Source organism: Hirundo rustica, chromosome 22, assembly GCF_015227805.2.
Source record: "Hirundo rustica isolate bHirRus1 chromosome 22, bHirRus1.pri.v3, whole genome shotgun sequence".
NCBI lineage: Eukaryota > Metazoa > Chordata > Aves > Passeriformes > Hirundinidae > Hirundo > Hirundo rustica.
The window spans coordinates 619727-638190 of NC_053471.1; the positions used below are offsets into that span (position 1 = coordinate 619727).

Genomic DNA, 18464 nt, shown 5'->3' on the forward strand with positions numbered 1-18464 from the left:
GACAACCTGATGCCTACAAACAGGAGCTTAAGTAAAACTGGGTTTTATGGCTGGGAACGTAAGCTTTATAAAGTGAGATTAAAACAACAGGGTAGCCAAGGATGCAGCTAATGAGGCATCACTTGCAAAACAACTGATACGAGGTCAAAACCTTACGTAAACAGACACCAAAGCACAGCAGGTTGGGAAATCGATATCCAGGAGTGGTCCTGGCCCAGGTGCTGGGTGAGTGCTCCTGTTTTAATGTCAACCAGGATATTTAACATCTACTCTCAGCTCCCCTGGACTGATTACACCACCTCTTCCTCTCTTACTGCTTGCAGAGCTTCCAAGTGGCTGCAGAGCTTTGGTGCTGCCCATGAAAGGAAGGGAAGCTCAGCATCTGACAGCTCTGCTTGGCCGAGTTCTACAGACTCTGCCTGCAAGGAAAACTTCTGAGTGCAAGAGACACCAGGAAAATGAGAATGAAGCACACTTCAGCAGTGACTCCTCAAGCTGACCACAGCTGGAGCAAAGGCTGCACGGTTAATGTGTGCAGCAGTGGGCAACAAGGGAGATATTCAGCTCCATCCCCCGGAGAGACTCACCATGTGGGCAAACGATGTCTTCATTAAAATTTAACTCCTCTTCCTCCTCCCTCTTCTCTTCATTTGATTCATCTAAATTAAAAAAAAAAAAAAAAAAATTTACAGAGTTTCTCTCCCAAAGGAAAAAAAAAAAAAAAATTACAGGGAAAGGAGCAGGGTTTCTTTCAAATCACAGCAAACCCCCTCACCCAAGGGAAAATTTGGAAGGAAATTTGTTATTCTCCAATGTCTTGGCCTCTGGGCAGGCAGGATTACAGCCTCCAGGCCACGTAGGAGGGCTTTGAAGTGCATGGAGCACAAGCCAGGCCTTTGTGAGATTACAAAGGATGCATTTGTTAGGGCTGGAACACCGCAGGGGTTCCCTGCTCCCAGACATCTCCAAGTTTAACCTAAACACAAGCCTAGGTAAGAGCAAAAGGAGCAGAATTCCTGGCAAAATTCCTGATCTAAGCCAGATGCTGCCTGACAAACCGATGGGAGCCTGCCAGGGGGCTGACGAGCCCGACATCAGTCTCTAAATTAGTTAAAGTCAAGCGTTGGTCACTGAATGGGGCATCATCAAGACAATGACGTGTCAGCAAGAGCCTCTAATGAGCTGCCTAACAAGCAACTTCGCTTGTGAGTAATTCAAATGCACATTGGGAGTTGCAACCTGTTGTGAATCAAAGTCACCCCCGAGGAACGATGAGTGGTAACCCAGAAATACCCTCTTCTCCCTGAGTGCTCCTCCTTATCAGGGGGGCTGAGCTGCCCTCCAGCCTTCCAGCCCAAGATCAACGCCCTGAGCCACCATTCCCACTTTCATTCAACAAGCTTCTTACCCAATTCAAAGGAGCTCAACAAAATACGATTTTCAAACGTTTATAGAGCAGAAGGCAAATAAAACCTCCATCTATTCTCATGATATGGGCACAGAATGGAGTGCAATTCATGATTTTTGTTCCTAGGCTGTGTTCTCCCAGTGCCGCTGCATCAGCTGTGCTGTTTTATCCCTCAGCCTTCACAATAAACATCATCATCATCCCTTCCCCAAGGTAATTTTCACATTTCTTCCTTCCCTGTGCTCTCTCATTCAGAGAAGAGTGGATGAAAAGATCATGTGTCTGGGGTGGTAATTTCACACAGCTTTGTAAAACCACTTATCACCTCATCTCCCTCTCTAGCATGAAGATCACCCTGCAGTTTTCAAGCTTAGCAAAGAAAAAGCTCCTTAAATTAAGGCCTTTTTTATTCGATTTATTATCCTTTCCTCCCTACTCATACAAGGGGAGCAAAACAGCTACAGAAACCCCTGACGTGCCTTTTGTTAGGAGGGATCAGGCAGAGCTGGTATGTCTCTACAGCAGCAGAAATTAGGAGGAAATTAGGAGTAAATACCTTTGTTTTGAGCATTTCCATTCATTTTTCCATTACTGTGCTCTGCATCTTCATCTTGCTCATTTAACTGCTCCAGAGCCAGCTGACGCCAGCTCCTCAAGGATGCTTTTCCAACCCAAAACCCGTCGTTCCTGCAGGGAGACAACAGCGCTGGTACCCCAAAATCACAGCTCCCTTCTTCAGAGCCCAAACAGGGAAATCTTTAGGGAAAAGCTGTTTAAGCACTTCTAAAAAGCATCTTTGACAGCATTTGGGACTTGCATACCCCTTGACTGTCATCTTCAGCAGGTTGGTCACGGTTTTGTAGTCCTCATTCAGCTGGTTTTTCAGCCGCAGGATTCGACACCTTTCCACCACACAGTCCTTGCAAAGTGCTTTGACTGGGGTGGGGGGAAGGGGAAAAGAAACACAGTTCTTTACATTGTTTATTGCATAATTTATTGCCCAGGTAGTTTCCTGCTGGATTGAAGGCCCTCAGACAGGTGTGTACCAGCTATCCTGCCTCAGGATGGGTGATTTCACGTGTAAATGAGGAAGTCCTGGTGGTTACAGCCACCTTTGAAGCTTAAAGAAGCATAAAATATTTCAAATGAAGTGTGATCTGTTCCACTGCCTCAAAGGTCTGCTCTCACAGCTCCTGGTATCCACAGTGTGAAGTCACAGGGAGCCAGGGCAGCCCAGCACCCAGCCACGGGAGGCAGGAAATGCCAGGAAAACAAACACCTGTATTGTGGCACTTTGCCAGCTCAACCCAGAAAAACTACCCTCCTGCAAGGCTGCACTGGACTGAGGGAGTGCAAATCCTCCAGCTGGGCCTGTAGTTACGTTTTCATCCTGAAGCAAGAGGAGAAGGGAAGCAGGGTTGTCCATCCATCCTTTTACCCATCCCTCCCTCCCTGCCAGCCATACTCAACCCACAACCCTTCAGGCAACGCTCCACTAACAAACCTTCCTGTTCCCCCCACAAAGCCTGCCTGCGTCACAAGCAGTTTCTCCCCTACAAGCTCCCAGCAGGAGCTGAGCTAATTTGGTCACAGTGGGAGTTACTTGAGCAACTTCCCAAAAGGAACGAAATCTGGGGCTTGATGAGGGGATGTCCAAAGCCTGGAGGGGCTGGGCTGACCCCGAAGAGCAGAATGTGTGGTAGATGCTCCAGCAGGAGCAGACTAACAGGTAAGTGCTTCCTTGGATGAGGTGACAGACAGGAAGCGATATTTTTGGCCTGGATACTACATGAGACCCAGCCCACACAGGAGCTGTGGGTGCTGCAGGCACAGAAAATAATTGTCAGGAATTTGGAGTGTTGCATGTGAAAGGTTTATTTTCTAGAACCGCCTTCAAACCTTCCAGGTACTGTGTTTCCTAAGCCAAGTGCCCCTTTCCTCCACAGCAATCCCTCAGGCACAGCCCTTCCCTGAGCAGAGCCCAGGGCCAAAGCAGACCCTGCAATCACCCTAAATGGGTTTGAGAAATGCTAACAGAATTAAGTGATACTAAAAAAATCCCATGGAAATAAGGCAGCACTAAAGCCATGCACTGAAATAAAGTTATGATGATAAAGGATGGCTCAAAACAGGGCTGAGACCAGAACAAGGCTCCAAACCACATCTCAGGAGGTGACTTGGAGAGGATCTTACCGTTGAGCCGGGGCCCTCCTCCGTATCGCCGGTAGAAGAAGTCAGCCACGTATTCCGATATCCTCTTCATCAGGGATATTTTATCAGGATGGAGTTTGCCATGGGAGCACAGGCAGGCTGTGTTATCAATAGGCTTGGGAGGAGTGGACTCATCCAGCCACTTCTGCAGCCATTCCAGAGAGATGAAGTCGTAGGGGGAACCTGGGGTGGGAGAAACCGCAAAGAGAAACAAGCCCATGCATGTCAGCTCCAACACCACGTGGTTTAAGAGTAATTTTATAATTACTCTTAAAAATCAACAGGCAATCACTGTCAATTAAATCTCTGGGGTACAAGTTTTCAAAGGTCTGATCCAGCTTCTCCCACACCATTCTGATCTCGGTGCCACAGATTTGGAAGACAGGAGCTATGTGAGATTAAGATGTGCAAATCATTTTGGATTCAGCAATCAATATGCAACAGCTCCAAGGAGGAATGGGAGTGCTTTCAAACCTTTTGGGGATTACCAGAGAGCAGTCGAGGAAAGGGGAAGGTTTGCCTATCATCCATCAAGGGACTGATACAGTATTTAAATCATGATCATACGTTATAGGCTTTTTCTACAACACACAGAGCTCACTGGGGTAATTTGAAAATTAAAGGCAACAACAGCAGAAATTAAGTCAGTGTTTCCCCTTCCTTTCAGCACTCAAATTTTCAGTGTCTTACAATTTTGGGTAAAAATTTACAGTGCAAATGGGAACTTGCTTAAATACTTTGCTGAAGCAGAGCAGCAGGCTTGCCCTTGTTTGCTGAAGGAGAAGTACAAAGCCAAGGTTCAGGAGCAGGTCAGTGCTTGTATGAGCAGGCTGGTGTGAAACCCCTGCATCTCAATACTGAGGCACAGTATCACTACACAACTCTTCCGTGGGATGACTGGGAAATGAGGAGGAAATTAGAAAGAATTCAAGCCCATTCTGTGCTGCCATGAGGGCAGCTCTGAAATTGTGGGGAAGTGCACCCGTTGGTGACATTTATAACTGAGCACAAATCCTCCGTGTTTCCTAGGGAGGAGCAACAGAGAAGCAAGAGGGAAACACAGAAGACAGGAAAACATTGTCTCCAGCTTGCACTGGAGCTCTGGGAAGCCTCCTTTCCTCCACAGCTTCAATCCACGGTGTTTTCATCTTACGCAATGCCCTCCGCAGCCGTGACCTCCAGAGAATTGCATCGCTGTCAGAACGGGTTTGCTAGTTTGGGATGAAACTGCCTCCCCCAGAAAGGAGGGTTTTCTGGGCCAGGCTCCACAAAGCTGGCAGAAAACGTGTCTGCACAGCTGCAGAGACAGCCCCAAGCTCCAGAGAGATAGGACCCGGAGCAGTGCTGGAATGACGTTGCCTCCAGCTGTGCTGGAAGTGCTGTGCTCATGATGTGCCAGCAGCAGGCAGAGGGTGCCTCAGAGCAAAGCTTTAGGTCCTGTCATCTCTAAATTGGGGCAGAAGAGCTTCACCTGCACTTGTGAAAAACATTTTTTTTTTGAGATTTATTCCTCTGTCATATCAGAACTGCCAAGGGCAAACTCTTCTGCTCCTGCTGAGGAAAACCACACTGGAACTGTGCTGCTGCTCCTTTTCACTGGTGACTCAGGGCAGGTTCATCCCTCCAGCACAACTCTGATCTCACAGTGACATCTGAATACTGCTCAGGCTCCTGAGGAGCTGTGACACCTTCCTGCTCCAGAGTTAAGCACCTGCATTCCCACTGGAGAGGCAGATGTTTACAGGAACAGGAGTTTGCTGTTGGGCTACTGAATCTCATGGTGGATTCTGAGCATCCAGTAACAAAAGCTGAACAGTGAATTCTCTTACAGGCCACATAATTAAACCCACTTTTAAGCCTTCAATTACAATTATCCTGCAGTTTTTAGGAGAGCCACATAGTGAAGACAAATTCCCTGGGCTGGGTGGATAAAGCAAGTTTTGTGGGAGATGGGCAAGAAAAACAAGGTGGGAAATAAAACTCCAGGCACCAAGGCAACAAGACCCAAGGAGAAGGAGAAAAAGCTTAACCCCAGTCTCCCTACAAAACTGAGACATGGAGCAGTGAAGCACTGGCAGGGATGGATCCAGTAATTTTCTGCTGGAGGTCAGGCATTCTCTTAGCCCGTTACCTGCTGACGGATTGGGCTCACCAGCTCCCAAACCTGCCATGAGCTGGCAATTTGGGAGCGGGCAGATATTCTGCCTCAGTGCTCCTAACGAGCTGAGCTGCTCATCAGGCAGAAGAAAAGAGTCACGAAGCATGAGGCTGATGGATGGGGAAGGAGCAGGAGGGAATTAGCGATGCCAGAGGCCATGAGAACGAGCAAAGAAAGGAGAAAAATAGGTTAAGGCAGGGAAAGAAGCAAGGGAAACAAATGTAAGCATGCATAAAGCTCTCCCCTTCCAGAGGGCTGCGGAATGCCTTCCAGCAAGGCCACAGGAGCTGGGAGTTAGTCACAAATCATTCCTAAGCTTAACAGCTCTACTACAGCAATACTCCACAATGTCTTACAGACCAGCTTCGGCGGGTAACCTTTGGTAGAGCTCCTTCACCTCCTCGTGTTTGATCTTGCCTCTGGCCACGCTCTGTTTGCGCATCTCAGCCATTTCGTTGCACCACTCCTCAAACTTGCAGTTATCCCGCTCTACGAGCTCTTGCAGAAAAGCTGGGAAAGAAAAAAAAAAAAAAACACAAACCCAGGAATTGAAGGGAAAATGCCAGCTATGTTAATTACCATGGGTTATCTGGGGATAACAAACCTCAAAATTCCCTCCCGCAGCCTTGCTGGGCGAGGTCTTTCCCCAAGCCAATCACGGATGTTGCTCTCTCTGATACTGATGGTTGCAGATGATTAAATGCAAAGTTTTGCACCCAAGAAAATAATTTACTTGGGGTTGGTTGCAATGTTAAATGCAGCTCCTCTCTCCTGCCTCACCATTCCCGGGAGTGGGGGAAACAAAAGCTTTTCACCATCTGGATACACACAAAGCCTGTCACGACCATCGCAAACCCAAGGGCAAAGAGCCCTCAGGAGATGGGAGATTAGCCAGAGCAGATCAACAGAAAGGTGAGGGAAATGGGGATTTTTGCTGCCGCTGACGGAAAAACCCCAAACAAACCAAACCTCAGCAAGGAAAAAGAAGATAAACCACTTCCCTCACAGGGCTGGTGGGAGGGAGTGGGGGAAAGCTCTGCTTATCTGAGGCCTTTTCCTATTTAGAATTATTCTGAAGAGAAAATATCTGCAAAAAAGTTAATTCTTGACCAAAATATCCACCTTGGGAGAATATCCAGTATTAAAAAATAACCAGCCTGACCTCCTTGAGATCAGAGCCAAGTTACGTCTCTCCACTGTCCCGGAAAAGCCGCTTTTAACAGCATCAAAGCAAAATGCCTCAAATTTACAGTTCCATGAAACCTCCCCACAACCGCAGAGCTCAACTGCTGCCCTTTACTCCCTGTTCCCTGGCAGGATTCCACGGGAAACAAAGACAACCGCGGGGCTGTGCAGGAATTTAGAGCTGGGTGGGGAGGTTTTTCTTGAGTTATTGTTTTGGGCTGAGGGGTAGGAGGAAAGGGAGAGCAAGAAAGCTCAGGAAACAGGCTGAAAATACAGATCCAGGCAGGAATTAGTGCTAATTCCTGAAGTTTTATGTCTTGGAGGGTGTGTTTTAAACAGGGGGGGTTGGGAAAGGTTTGGAGTGTTATTAGGGGGGAATAAGGTGTATGATCTCTGCAGAGATCCAAGGGGACCTGCCACCTCTGCTGTCCCTGCTCCACAGAAAATGAGTGAAGGGGGAACAACACCTCAGCACCAGGGGCCTAATTAGTATTTCTAATCAAGGAGCAGCCAAACAGGAAACATTAAACCTACAGGCAAAGCCCACAGGGAGTTCTGGCACTCTTTTAATTCTGAAGCACAACACGAAGGCACTCAGCTCAAATTCCCATTCGGGGCTTGGAGCCTCTTTACTTTCATGCCATTTATTCCTGATGTGGCAAAGCTGAAGCAGTCACAGAGGGAACCTGACATCTGTCAGGATTATTCACCTCCTCATGCATTGCTGATGACATTTAAGCGCGCTGTTCTCCTGCACCTTTGGAATCCAAGCAGGATCACAGTGGTGAATCCCAGCAGGATGATCTCCTCCTGACCCCTTCCCAGTTTGACCAGTTGGGTAAGAAAGCAATGTCTGAGTGGGCACATGGGAGGGATTAGCAGAGGTGCTAGGAAAGCCCAGGGGTTTCACCGGTCAAGACACCAAGGTGCCACACAGCACCTTTGGGGCTCATGGCAAACAGTCAAAAATCACGGAAACTTGGAGTAGGTTGGGAGGGGACCTTGAAGATCGTTTTGTTTCACTCAGGGACACCTTCCTTCCACTAACCCCGTTTGCTTCAAGTCCCAACCAATCTGGCCTTGGACACTTCCACGGATGGGGCAGCCATAGCTTCTCTGGGCACCCTGTGCCAGGACCTCACTCCCCTCACAGCCAGGAATTCCTTCCCAATATCCCACGTGACCCTGCCCTCTGGCAGTGGAAGCCATTCCCCCTTGTCCTGTCACTCCACCTCTAGTCCTAAGTCCCTCTCCAGCTCTCTTGGAGACCCTTTAGGAACTGGAAGGGGCTCTAAGATCTCCCTGGGGCCTTCTCCAGCTCTCCCAGCCTGGAATCACAGCAGACAGGCTCCAGCCTGGCTTCCTAGCCCTAAATGGGACTTCAAGCCAAATTCTGCCTCCTGGCCCACGTGAAGCACCGCAGGAGGAGCCAGATCCCCAGGGACTCACCTGGCACTTGGACTGAGAGGGATTTCTCACGGGCCTGCAGCCTGTACACCAGCATGTAGGCGTTGCGGGAGCAGTGCGTGCCCTTCCCACACTTGGGCTTACGGCTCTGGGATTTCGACGGCTCCGCTGTGGGAACAAAAGGCAAAACCTCAGCAACATACCAGCTCCTTCCCTGATCCTCTGTTAACAGATGAGTTTGCCACCCAGGCAGCTTCCCTGTGCCAGGCCTCTGTGCCAAGCACCGGGCTTGGCATGACTCAAAATTGCACCCCAAAGAAAGCCCCGAATCTCTCCAGCCGTTCCGGGTAAATCAAAGGAACTAAATTTAGGAGCCTGCTCTGAACCTCCCTTCTCAAGAGCCTTTCTTCTCTCCCCAGTGGAACTTCTCTGAGCCAAAAGCCACTCTTGGAAAAACATCCCTTCTCCCTTTTGCCTCTTGTTCTGCTGTCCTGACTACAAAGAAAAGAGTCAAACCCTCAGGGAAGAAAATCGTATTTACAGGTGATTGTGGGTATGAAAAAAACACAGCAAAGCTTTTAGGAAGCCAAGAGGCATGGAAAGGGTTGTTTTCAAGCAGCTGCTGAGGGATGTAAAGTTGTGTTGCAAGAGCTGCTGTTTCCAGATGGATTCTCATGCAAGGAAAACACTTTTCTACAGCTGCAGCTTCTAAAATCAAACAGTTTTAAATAAAAAAAATTAAAAGAACAATGTTCCGTAAGTCAAACTCTAAATGGACCATTGAATTATTAAGTTTCTTTTTCCCAAATTCTGAAAAAATTCATGTGCCTTCCCCCCCCACACCATCCAGGGGACTTCCCAAACTCTATTTATTTGCATTTTGTCCAAGAATTTTCTAAATTGTTCCCATCTGCATGGCCAAGACTCTCCCTCCCCAGCCCCCAGACCTTCAGTTTATGTTACTGACCTTCTCCCGCTGTTACATGTATTTGTAACAAAGAAAAGCCTCAGTTTTGCCCGGAACAGGCTAATTACTTCAAAACTTGATACAAATATTGAGCTCCCAGCTTAAAGAGGCTCCTAAACATACTTTACTTCTATTCTCCAAACAGCCTTGAATTGAAATACAAGAAATAAGAACATTTACTTGTCATTAAGCATAAAACTATAAAATTGAGGTCACAGCAGTTTATTTGTATCTCATTTTGTTGCACTGGGTGAGTGCAAAGGGTAAAAACAAAGGCTGAACTGCTCTGGGTGCCTTTCAGGGCTCAGTTTCCCTGTGCACCACTAGATGTCCGGCCAGCGCCAGCCTGGGCCGGCAGCGAGCGGAGCCAAGCGAGCAGGACGGATCACGGAATCCGGCATGGGCAGGATCATGGAATCACTAAGACTGGAAAAGCCCTCCAAGACAATCAAGTCCAACCATTACGCCAGCACTGCCAGGTCCACCACTAACCCATGTCCCCAAGTGCCACGTTCATACACTTTTTGAACACCTCCGGGGATGGTGACTACCACTGCCCTGCACAGCCTCTTCCAATGCCTGACTACACCTTCCACGAAGGATTTTTCCCAACATCCAACCTAAATCTCCCCTGGCCCATCCTGAGGCTGTTCCCTCTCCTCCTGTCCCTGTTCCCTGGGAGCAGAGCCCGACCCTCACCCGGCTGTCCCCTCCTGTCAGGGAGTGTGCAGAGCCAGAAGCTCACCCCAAGCCTCCTTTTCTCCAGGCTGAGCCTCTTTCCCAGCTCTCTCAATTGCTCCTCAAAAGCTCTCCAGACTCTTTATCTTGTGCTCCAGACCCTTCCACAGCTCCAGTGCCCATCTCTGGACACATTCCAGCACCTCAATAAGCACTGTGCAGGTGAGAACAAGGAAACGGGAGAAGGATGATGCCCCATTACACCAAACCAAGGGAGCACTTAAATCTGCAGGTATTTTTTCAATAAAGATGCCTTAAAGAAAAAACAACATTTCATAAATTCTAACCACAGCAAAGAATCCTGGTGGGTAAGATTTCCTGGGAACGGATTGCTCGCACTGCAAGTGAATTTCTGAATAATTTCTCTGGTTTTCCCTGCTGTGAGCACCTGCACTACAAAACACTGAGCTGCTACAAAACCATTTCAACTCTAAATGAGCTGCTTTTATTTACTGACTCCAAAGTGAGAAATCCACAGGTCCAGCCCCAGCTTTCCAAGAAATCTCCAAGAAACCCAGTCCAGGAACACGGTGATCTGGGCAGCACACGAGCCAGTAAAACAGAAAAGCATCAAGGAAAAAGCTCAGAGTAAAAAGGCAGTTTTAGATTCCAAGTTGTTATTTGGATCAAAATCTTTTTTACTGCCTCCAAGTAAAACACCTCAGTGGAAATAGAACCATAATGTGTTAAGGAAACTGGAAGCATTCTCCTTATCTGTTCCAAGGAAGTGGCAGCCGCCTGTTGCTCCCCGATAGGAACCCGCTGCCCGTGTTATCAGCGTCTTATCTGCCATGTGGCAGCCAGAGAAATACTAGAGCAGTTGATCACGAGGTGTAAACACTCACAGGGGGCTGAAACGAAGCAAATCTGGCTGCAATCACCAGGATTGCTGTTTCCCACGTTCCTCCGAGCCGCGACAGCCCGTGTAGGAGCATTGTGGGGAGGAGCAGGAGGCTGCATCTGGGGACGCCCGAGGTTTTGGTAGAAAGAGTTATTTTAAAAGGGCACTCACAACTGAAAGGTTTTACCTAGATCTTCCTCAATCCCCAACTGCAGTTTCTTCCCCTCCATCTTCTCGATGTCCTCATCGTTGAACTTGTACCACTCGCCTGTCTGCGGGTCCTTCACGTGTGCGATGTAGTGCCCAGAGTAGGCACTTACTCCACGATGTATGAGCACAGCGCTCAGCTCGTACACGTACACACTGTCTGCAAGGCAAGCAACACTTACACACAGCTCTGCAGCCAACAGCACTCATCCTTCCTGCCCTAAAACTTCGTCTTTTCACCAGGCAGCAAAGCCTGCACTTGAACTCCCAGCTCTTCAGGACGTTGCTAAGAGGGTTGTGGCTTAATAACAAGGATGTTGTTTGAAACACGGGTTTCAAACAGCTCTTGACAGAATTTTCAGTCTAAAAGAGAATTCAGAGGAATTACAGGGTCCCAGAATGGTTTGAGTTGGAAGGGATTTTAAAGCCCATCTTGCTCCACCTCTCTGCCATGGGCAGGAACATCTCCCACTATCCCGGGCTGCTCCAAGCCCTGCCCACCCTGGCCTTGAACACGTCCAGGGATGGGGCAGCCACGGCTTCTCTGGGCACCCTGTGTCAGGGCGTCCCCACCCTCACAGGGAGGAATTTCATACTAAACAGAATTACAGATGAGACCTGCTAAGGGGCAATGGGCAAAGTAAACAAAAAACTGCCCCAAACTCACTTTTTTGCTCCATGAAAGGCTCCATGTCCAGCAGCTCTGAGAAGCCGATGTAGGTATTCAGCTTCTTCTTGTGGCCAGTTTGTCTGTGCAGAGGCAAAGCTTTGGCTCAGGGCACAGTAACAACAGCTCACATCGCAAAATACCTCCCTTGAACCACCCCTGAGAGGCTCAGACACCCTGTCACCCCTCAAATTGAAGGAGGAGGAGCAGGGTAGCTGACCTCCCTGATAGCTTCCAGGGTGTTCTCACTCACCTGTCAAACACAAAGCGCATGAGCTGCAGGTTGAGGGTGCAGGGCAGGCTGAGCAGCCGGATCTTCCTTGTGGCGTTTTGCTTGCTCTGACAAGTCTCACAAAAATAACGATTGTCCCCTTCTAATTTTTCCTCCTGAGCGTAGAGAGGCAGAGGGAAAGGTCTTGAGAACATTGTCAGCACTGAGAAGTCAATTGAGCTACTCAACAGCTGAAGAATGAGAAGCACCAAAGTTATTTTAACTATTTAAGTCTCTTCTCAGCTGTTTCCCAAATTTTTCTGAGTTAAAGACACACTAAAGACTGCACTTTACAGCATGGCTATAGCAGGCTGTTCTCACTTTAAGGCAAAATTTTGACTGAAACAAGCCCCATTCCAAGTTCTCAGGTCTCTTACTCTTGCTCCTCGCTTGACCAAGTTGGTTTATACAAAAAAAAAAAAAATTAAATCACCCCTTTTATGAGTTCACACAGACCCGGTTAAAGCCACATTTTAGCCTGAAAACTACAACCCTCTGCTCAGCCACCCAAAATCACCCTGCAGGAGTCACTCACTGCCTAAGCAGATCCAAGGGCAGCATTAGGCCAGAGGAAAATTCCAACCTCCTCCCCAAAAAATGTTACAGGGCTGTTTTGTGTGAAGGAGGGGCAGACAAATGTCAAGTCTGCCAACTCAGGAATTTAATGTGTGCACCCAGACAAGGGGGGTTTTTTTCACAGCAGACCTTCCAGGCAGAGCAACTGGTTTGCTGAGTGCACCCGCAAGCAAGGAGCTCCGGGAAGGGGTTCAGGTTAGCTCTGTTCTAAATAGTTCGAGTGGAATCCACACCTTAGTGTGCCAGAGCTGAACTTCAGATCCAGGCAAATTTTCAAAGTGAATTGGGAACACTTGCAGCTGTTCCTGCAGCTATTCCCGGCGCTCCCAGGCACTTCTGAGAGCACATTTTTCAGCAGGGAATGTCTCCTGTTGCTATGCAGATGAGCACTGACACAGAAAACACGGAAAGCAGCCATTCTCCCAGTGCTATCCATGACAAAGCAGGCAGAGACTTTTCCCTAACTTTCCTGGCAAAGTATTTTAACTAAAAATGCAACTTTCAAGTGCTTTTTAAAGCCGTAACAGGAGCATGTGATATCATGGAGTCATTCACTGCTCCATGCCTCAGTCCTCAATTTCGGGTCTGCTGAAAAAAAACCTTGGATGCACCTCCCTGAGCCAAGTCAGTGGCTTTACTCCGACACTGACCTCGAAGGCTGTGAATTGGAGGAAGGAACTGAAATTCCTTGCTAAAAATAGCAGGCCTCCAACCCCAACGAGCTCATACCTTGAGGAATTCTGTTATACAGTCTGTCAACTGCTTGTGTCCTTGGATGTTTAACTCCAGCTCGTAAAATTTAGACACCAGTTTAGATTCTCTGCCGCACTGGTTGCAGCTGGGATGGGAAAGAAGACAAAAATACATCTGAGGACAGGTCAGGGCTCACGTGTCGGGGCTCCCAAGCCTTTAGTAAAATATTCCTTGAATAAAACCAGGAGAAAATGTGAAGTCAGGGCTAAGGAGATTCACACCTTCACACCATAAAAACTCCAGCAGAAGGTTTAAACAGCTTAACAGCACCTACCAGGACCTGTAACAACTCGCATGCACCATTTTCTATGATTTTTAAGGTGAAATTCACAACTCTGAAACCACAGGAATGAAAATACAACACCCAGGATGCTGGTTTCTGTCTGCAGGACTTGCCACTCCATTAGCTCACTCGCAAGTTTAGTTGGTAAATTCTCATTAAAGGAGTAAGAGCAGCTGGAGAACTGTCACAGCAACACTACACACAAAGGAACAGGAAAGGAAAAGGTATATATTCCTCAGAAAGTGTTTCTGCTGCAGCTTAACTGCCTTCTCTGGTTGTTAGGAGGGATCTTCCTCTCCCAAATCCTTCTAAAAATTTAAGTATTTACAGAAAAGATCTTCCCAATATTGTTACTTACACCGTGACATAAGCATACTCTCCACAGAACTGCTTTTGCACAATATTCCGGACGTCTGGGTTTTTCTGCTTGGACAAAGTATCTTCCAGCAGGGACATGAACAGCTTGGAAAACTCCTGGGCATCCTGAAAGAGAAAACCAAGTCCATTAACAATCTACCACAGCACAATCTCAACCCTGTCACTAATTCACTGCTAATTACCCCGAGCACTTCACACAGGCTGTGCCAAGGCTCCGTGCACGGCATGGAAAATAAAGACCAGGCAGGAGAACTAAGGAAAACAGAGGAATTTTGCTAAAAAGAACATGAGGCCCTTGGCGTGGGAGCACAGCAGGAGCTGCGCTGGCTCCCTGCCAGCCCTGCCGGGGGCTTTGACTTCTGCCCCGCATCACCTAGGATTCTGGAAGGGATAAAAACCCCCCTGGCAGGGGGAGGTTTCGAGCCCTTTGATCCTCATTTTTGCAGCTGTCCCTGTTCAGATGAGAGGTGGGAAAAGAAATAAAACCACCCTAAAGATGAGAAGCTGCCCTATGGGTGATCCCAGTGACACTCCAGAGCTCTCCCACACCCAGATCAGGGCCCTTGTCTCCCACCCTGCTCCTCCTCTTCCAAAAACAAACAGATTTTGGCCTCTCAGCTGCCCTTTGGTCTCCCTGGTCAGCTTCCTTCCCCTTCTGACCCTCCCAAGGAAACATTTGCCAGTGCTCCAGCTCTTCCTCCAAAACCTCCTATTACCTCTCCAAGTGGGTTTCCAAGCCGTGCCCCTCTCCCAAGCTCTCTCCAGCTACAGCCCCACAGGGCCCTGCAGCACCTGACTCCTGCATGCCCCCCTTGGATCCTGGCTGGCTCCTGGTGATCCACCTTACCCTGAGGATCTCCTCACCCTTGGGAGGGCCCTTTCACCACCCAACACCCCCCCAGGAGAAGCAGGCCACGTACACCTGCAGAAGAACCCTCACCACAGCTCTGGCTCCCACCTGGCCCCATCCCATTGCTCCTGGTCTTCATCCCACCACTCCCTTGGCTCCTCCTGATCTTCTGCACTCATCACTTCCTAGCCTCATTCCATCACTCCCTCTGCCCCTCCTGATCTCACTGTCTCCATCCCACTGCCCCTGGGCTCCTCCTTATCTCTGCATCATTATCCCATTGCTCCACGTCCCCATCCCATCACTCCATGTTCTCATTCCCTCACTCCCTGGACTCCTCCTGATCTCCTTAGCCTGATTCCATTGCTCCTTAGCCCCATCCCATAATTCCCTGAGTTCCTCCTATCTCCCTGTCCTCATCCCAACCCCCCTTGGGATCCTTCTGATCTCCCTCTCTCCATCCCATTGCTCCCTGTTCTCCTCCTGATCTCCCTGGGCTCTTCCTGATGCCTCTGCACTCCTGACGTCCTGGTCCCCTCCTGCTTCCTCCCTGCACTCTGGGAGGGGCCTGGAGCCCCACCTCCCCCTTCATGTTTGCACCCAGAAGCCAGACCCAGCTGGGAGCTGCTTGACTTGCCCAAAGGTGATTCCCAACTTCTGGAAGTGCCAGGAATCCCCTCCACACACCTGCTGCTGCCCTGTGTCCAGCCCCAATGCCTTGACAAAGCCCGAGGGGTCAATGTAGCGCCGCTTGCTGTTCTGCAGCAGAGCAAACAGGTACTGCAGGTGCTCACAGATGGTCTGGGGCTCATAATCTGGGAAAAAACACAAGGCACAGCAGGAACTCAGGGTGAGAAGGGATCGCTCAAAGTGTTTCACAACCACTAAAAGTGATGGGGTTGGAAGGTAGTCAGGAAAACTGAAGTGGATCATGTAGACGATGATGCCAAATCCCAAGCCAAATATAGAATAATTTAGGTTGGGAAAAAACCCTTAGCATCATCAGGTCCAACTGTAAATATTTACATTCTGCAACTTGCAGATAGGAGGGTGGAGCCAGGCTCTGCTTCCAGGAAACAAGGGACAGGATGAGAAAAAATGATTTTGAGTTGTACCAAGGGAGAACTAGATTGGATATTAGGGAAAATTCCTCCATGGAAAGGGTAATCAGGCACTGGAACAGGCTGCTCAGGGCAGTGGTGGAGTCATCATCCCTGGAAGTGCTCAAAAACTGTCTGGATGTGGCACCTGGCTACATGGGTTAATGGTGGGCCTGGCAGTGCCGGCAGAATGGTCGGACTGATAATCTTGGAGCTTTCCAACCTTAGGAATTCCATGAGTCCATCCTGCAATGCCCAGCATGAGCTGTGAGTGAAGGGTTTACACAGCATGCACCAAAAACCAGCTTCTTATTTACCCCAGAAGGTGAAATGTCATTTACAATCACCACGAAACAGCAACAGAGCTGAGGCGGCTGCGCTGACCCAGAGCTTCCCCATTCCCAAGAGCAGAAAAAAACCTGGGAGCCTTAATCCTATCTGGGGCCCAGGGATAAGTGAAGCTCTGTGACAGCACAGACCAGCCCAGATCCACATGCTCCACCTTCAGCAACATCACTAGGCCACTTTTGGAAGCAAGACCAAACCAAATCGTCATTTTCCACCAGCTCAGATCACTCCGATCTAAGACGTTACTTGGATTAACGTTCATTCCCCAAATCCAGATGATGGCTCCAAACGAACAGTGCAGCGACAGCATGTACGGCTCTAGCTTCACCCAAGAATTTTCCTGATAAACCTTATCCCAACAGTGGTTTTAGGAGGAAAAAAAACAAATCAAATTCCTTTCTCCCACACACCTGTGTCCTTGGGAACACCATCCCCACAGGCGCTGGGGCACAGGTAGAGCGCCTGCCGCAGCTCCAGGTTCAGGAACCACATCTGTAGGAAGGTGTTGACGTAGCACGTGGCGCCGAGGTTCGTCAGGCCCACAAACGCGTTCTGGGGGGACAGAGGAAGGGCCAGAAAGGTCACCTCCCTTGCACCCAGGGTCCCTCCTGGGCCCCGAGGGTGGGATTTGGGGGTACCTTCTTGCGACGCTCGCAGTTGGGGTCATCGATGTTGTGGAAGCTGTTCTCGTCGATCTCGCCCAGCCATACGTGCTCCCCGATGCCCACCAGGCAGTTGGGGTTCCCCCGGCAGTTCCTCCTGGGGAGCCAGACCCCAGCTGTCACCCCCATGTCCCTTGGGGGCTGTGAGGGGTGACAGTGGGGGATATGGGGAAGCATATAATGTTCAGTGGGATGAGACACGGAACACTCCCTCCCTAAAAATGGTGGTCATGGGTGAGGAAGGAGGTGGAGAACTAGAAGGGTTTTTAGGTAAAAAAGGGGACTCCAGGAGCAAGTGTGGGACCAAAGGAGTCTCCTATATCTGGGAAGCCAGGCAGGGACAGGGTTTGCCCCAATTCCCGAGTGAGTGCTGTACATCCAGGCAAGGAGATGGGTTCCCTACAGCCCACAGGGATCCCCTATAAATGGGGAATCAGGCAGAGAGAGGGGTCCCACAGCCCTGGCGTGGGACTAGTTCCTTATATCTGAGAAGCCGGGCAAGAAGAGGGGCTCCCTACAACCCCGGGGTTATCCTACAAATGGGGAGGGACAAGCAAGGAGGGGGGCTCCCCACAACCCCATGGGTGCTCCCCTGTATTTGAAGAGCCCAGTAACAATGAGTCCCCCACAATACCAGGGTGGTACCCTGTATCTGGTGAATCAGGTTGGGAGGAGGGTCCCCCACCATCCCAGGGGAGTTCCCTACATCTGAAGACCCAGAGAACGAGAAGGGGTTCCCACAACCCGGGAGGGATCGGTCCCCTGTATCTGAGCAGCGAGGGACAGAGGTTCCCCACCAGCCCAAGGGAGTCCCCTATATCTGGGGAGCCACACAAGGAGACTGTGCGGAGGGCCACCCCAGCCCCCGGGAACGGGGATCCGCCGGAAGGGAACACGGGGGAGCCTCCAGACCCCGCGGGACCTCGGGAGGGGCAGGGAACGCCCCGCGCCTCATGGCGGGCGGGATCACGGGGGGTCCCAGCAGATCCCAAGCGCGCTGTCGGGGGCTTCGGTGCCCAGCCCGGCCCCGCGGTACCGGCAGGCGCCGCGCTGGCAAGGCTCCAGCCGGACGCGATAGGCCGCCTCGATGTGCTCCTGCGCCACCGCCTCGGGCGGCACGGTCTCGGTCCAGCGCCACGCCGCCTTCTCCAGCTGCAGCCGCGGCGCCATGACTCCCGCCGGCGCCCCGGGGCTGCGCCGGCCCGGCCCGGTCCTCGCCCCGGTCCTCGCCCCGGTCCCGGCCCGGTCCCGATCCCGCCCGGCCCCTCCCGCCGCCGTCAAGGCCGGTGACGCCACGAGCGAGACGCCGTGACGGCGCGAGGCGCTGACGTTGGCGGGCCGCGACGCTGAGGGCCGGGGGCGGGGCTTCGGCACGGGGCCGTGGCTTGGGCGCGCCAGGTACGGGCTCGTGCCCGCCGGGGGCGGGGCTTGAGCCGGTCAGGGGCGCGGCCTCG

The 18464-nt window shown here is 50.4% G+C and overlaps 1 protein-coding gene across 2 annotated transcripts in view; it reads right to left on the reverse strand.

The window, feature by feature from the left end:
- Positions 1 to 18180, reverse strand: part of USP48 (ubiquitin specific peptidase 48) — a 30203-nt gene extending 12023 nt beyond the window's left edge. For both annotated transcript variants that reach the window (XM_040084471.1, XM_040084470.1), the window contains exons 1-15: positions 18047 to 18180; positions 16987 to 17107; positions 16759 to 16900; positions 15588 to 15715; positions 14031 to 14155; positions 13366 to 13474; positions 12043 to 12176; positions 11790 to 11872; positions 11103 to 11282; positions 8412 to 8537; positions 6138 to 6287; positions 3602 to 3802; positions 2230 to 2344; positions 1965 to 2095; positions 588 to 659 (exon numbers count right to left, since the gene is read on the reverse strand). In XM_040084471.1, coding sequence (XP_039940405.1) covers positions 588 to 659; positions 1965 to 2095; positions 2230 to 2344; positions 3602 to 3802; positions 6138 to 6287; positions 8412 to 8537; positions 11103 to 11282; positions 11790 to 11872; positions 12043 to 12176; positions 13366 to 13474; positions 14031 to 14155; positions 15588 to 15715; positions 16759 to 16900; positions 16987 to 17107; positions 18047 to 18180 — 1951 coding nt within the window. The remainder of the gene's footprint in view (positions 1 to 587; positions 660 to 1964; positions 2096 to 2229; positions 2345 to 3601; positions 3803 to 6137; positions 6288 to 8411; positions 8538 to 11102; positions 11283 to 11789; positions 11873 to 12042; positions 12177 to 13365; positions 13475 to 14030; positions 14156 to 15587; positions 15716 to 16758; positions 16901 to 16986; positions 17108 to 18046) is intronic.
- Between the last annotated feature and the right edge of the window lie 284 nt (positions 18181 to 18464).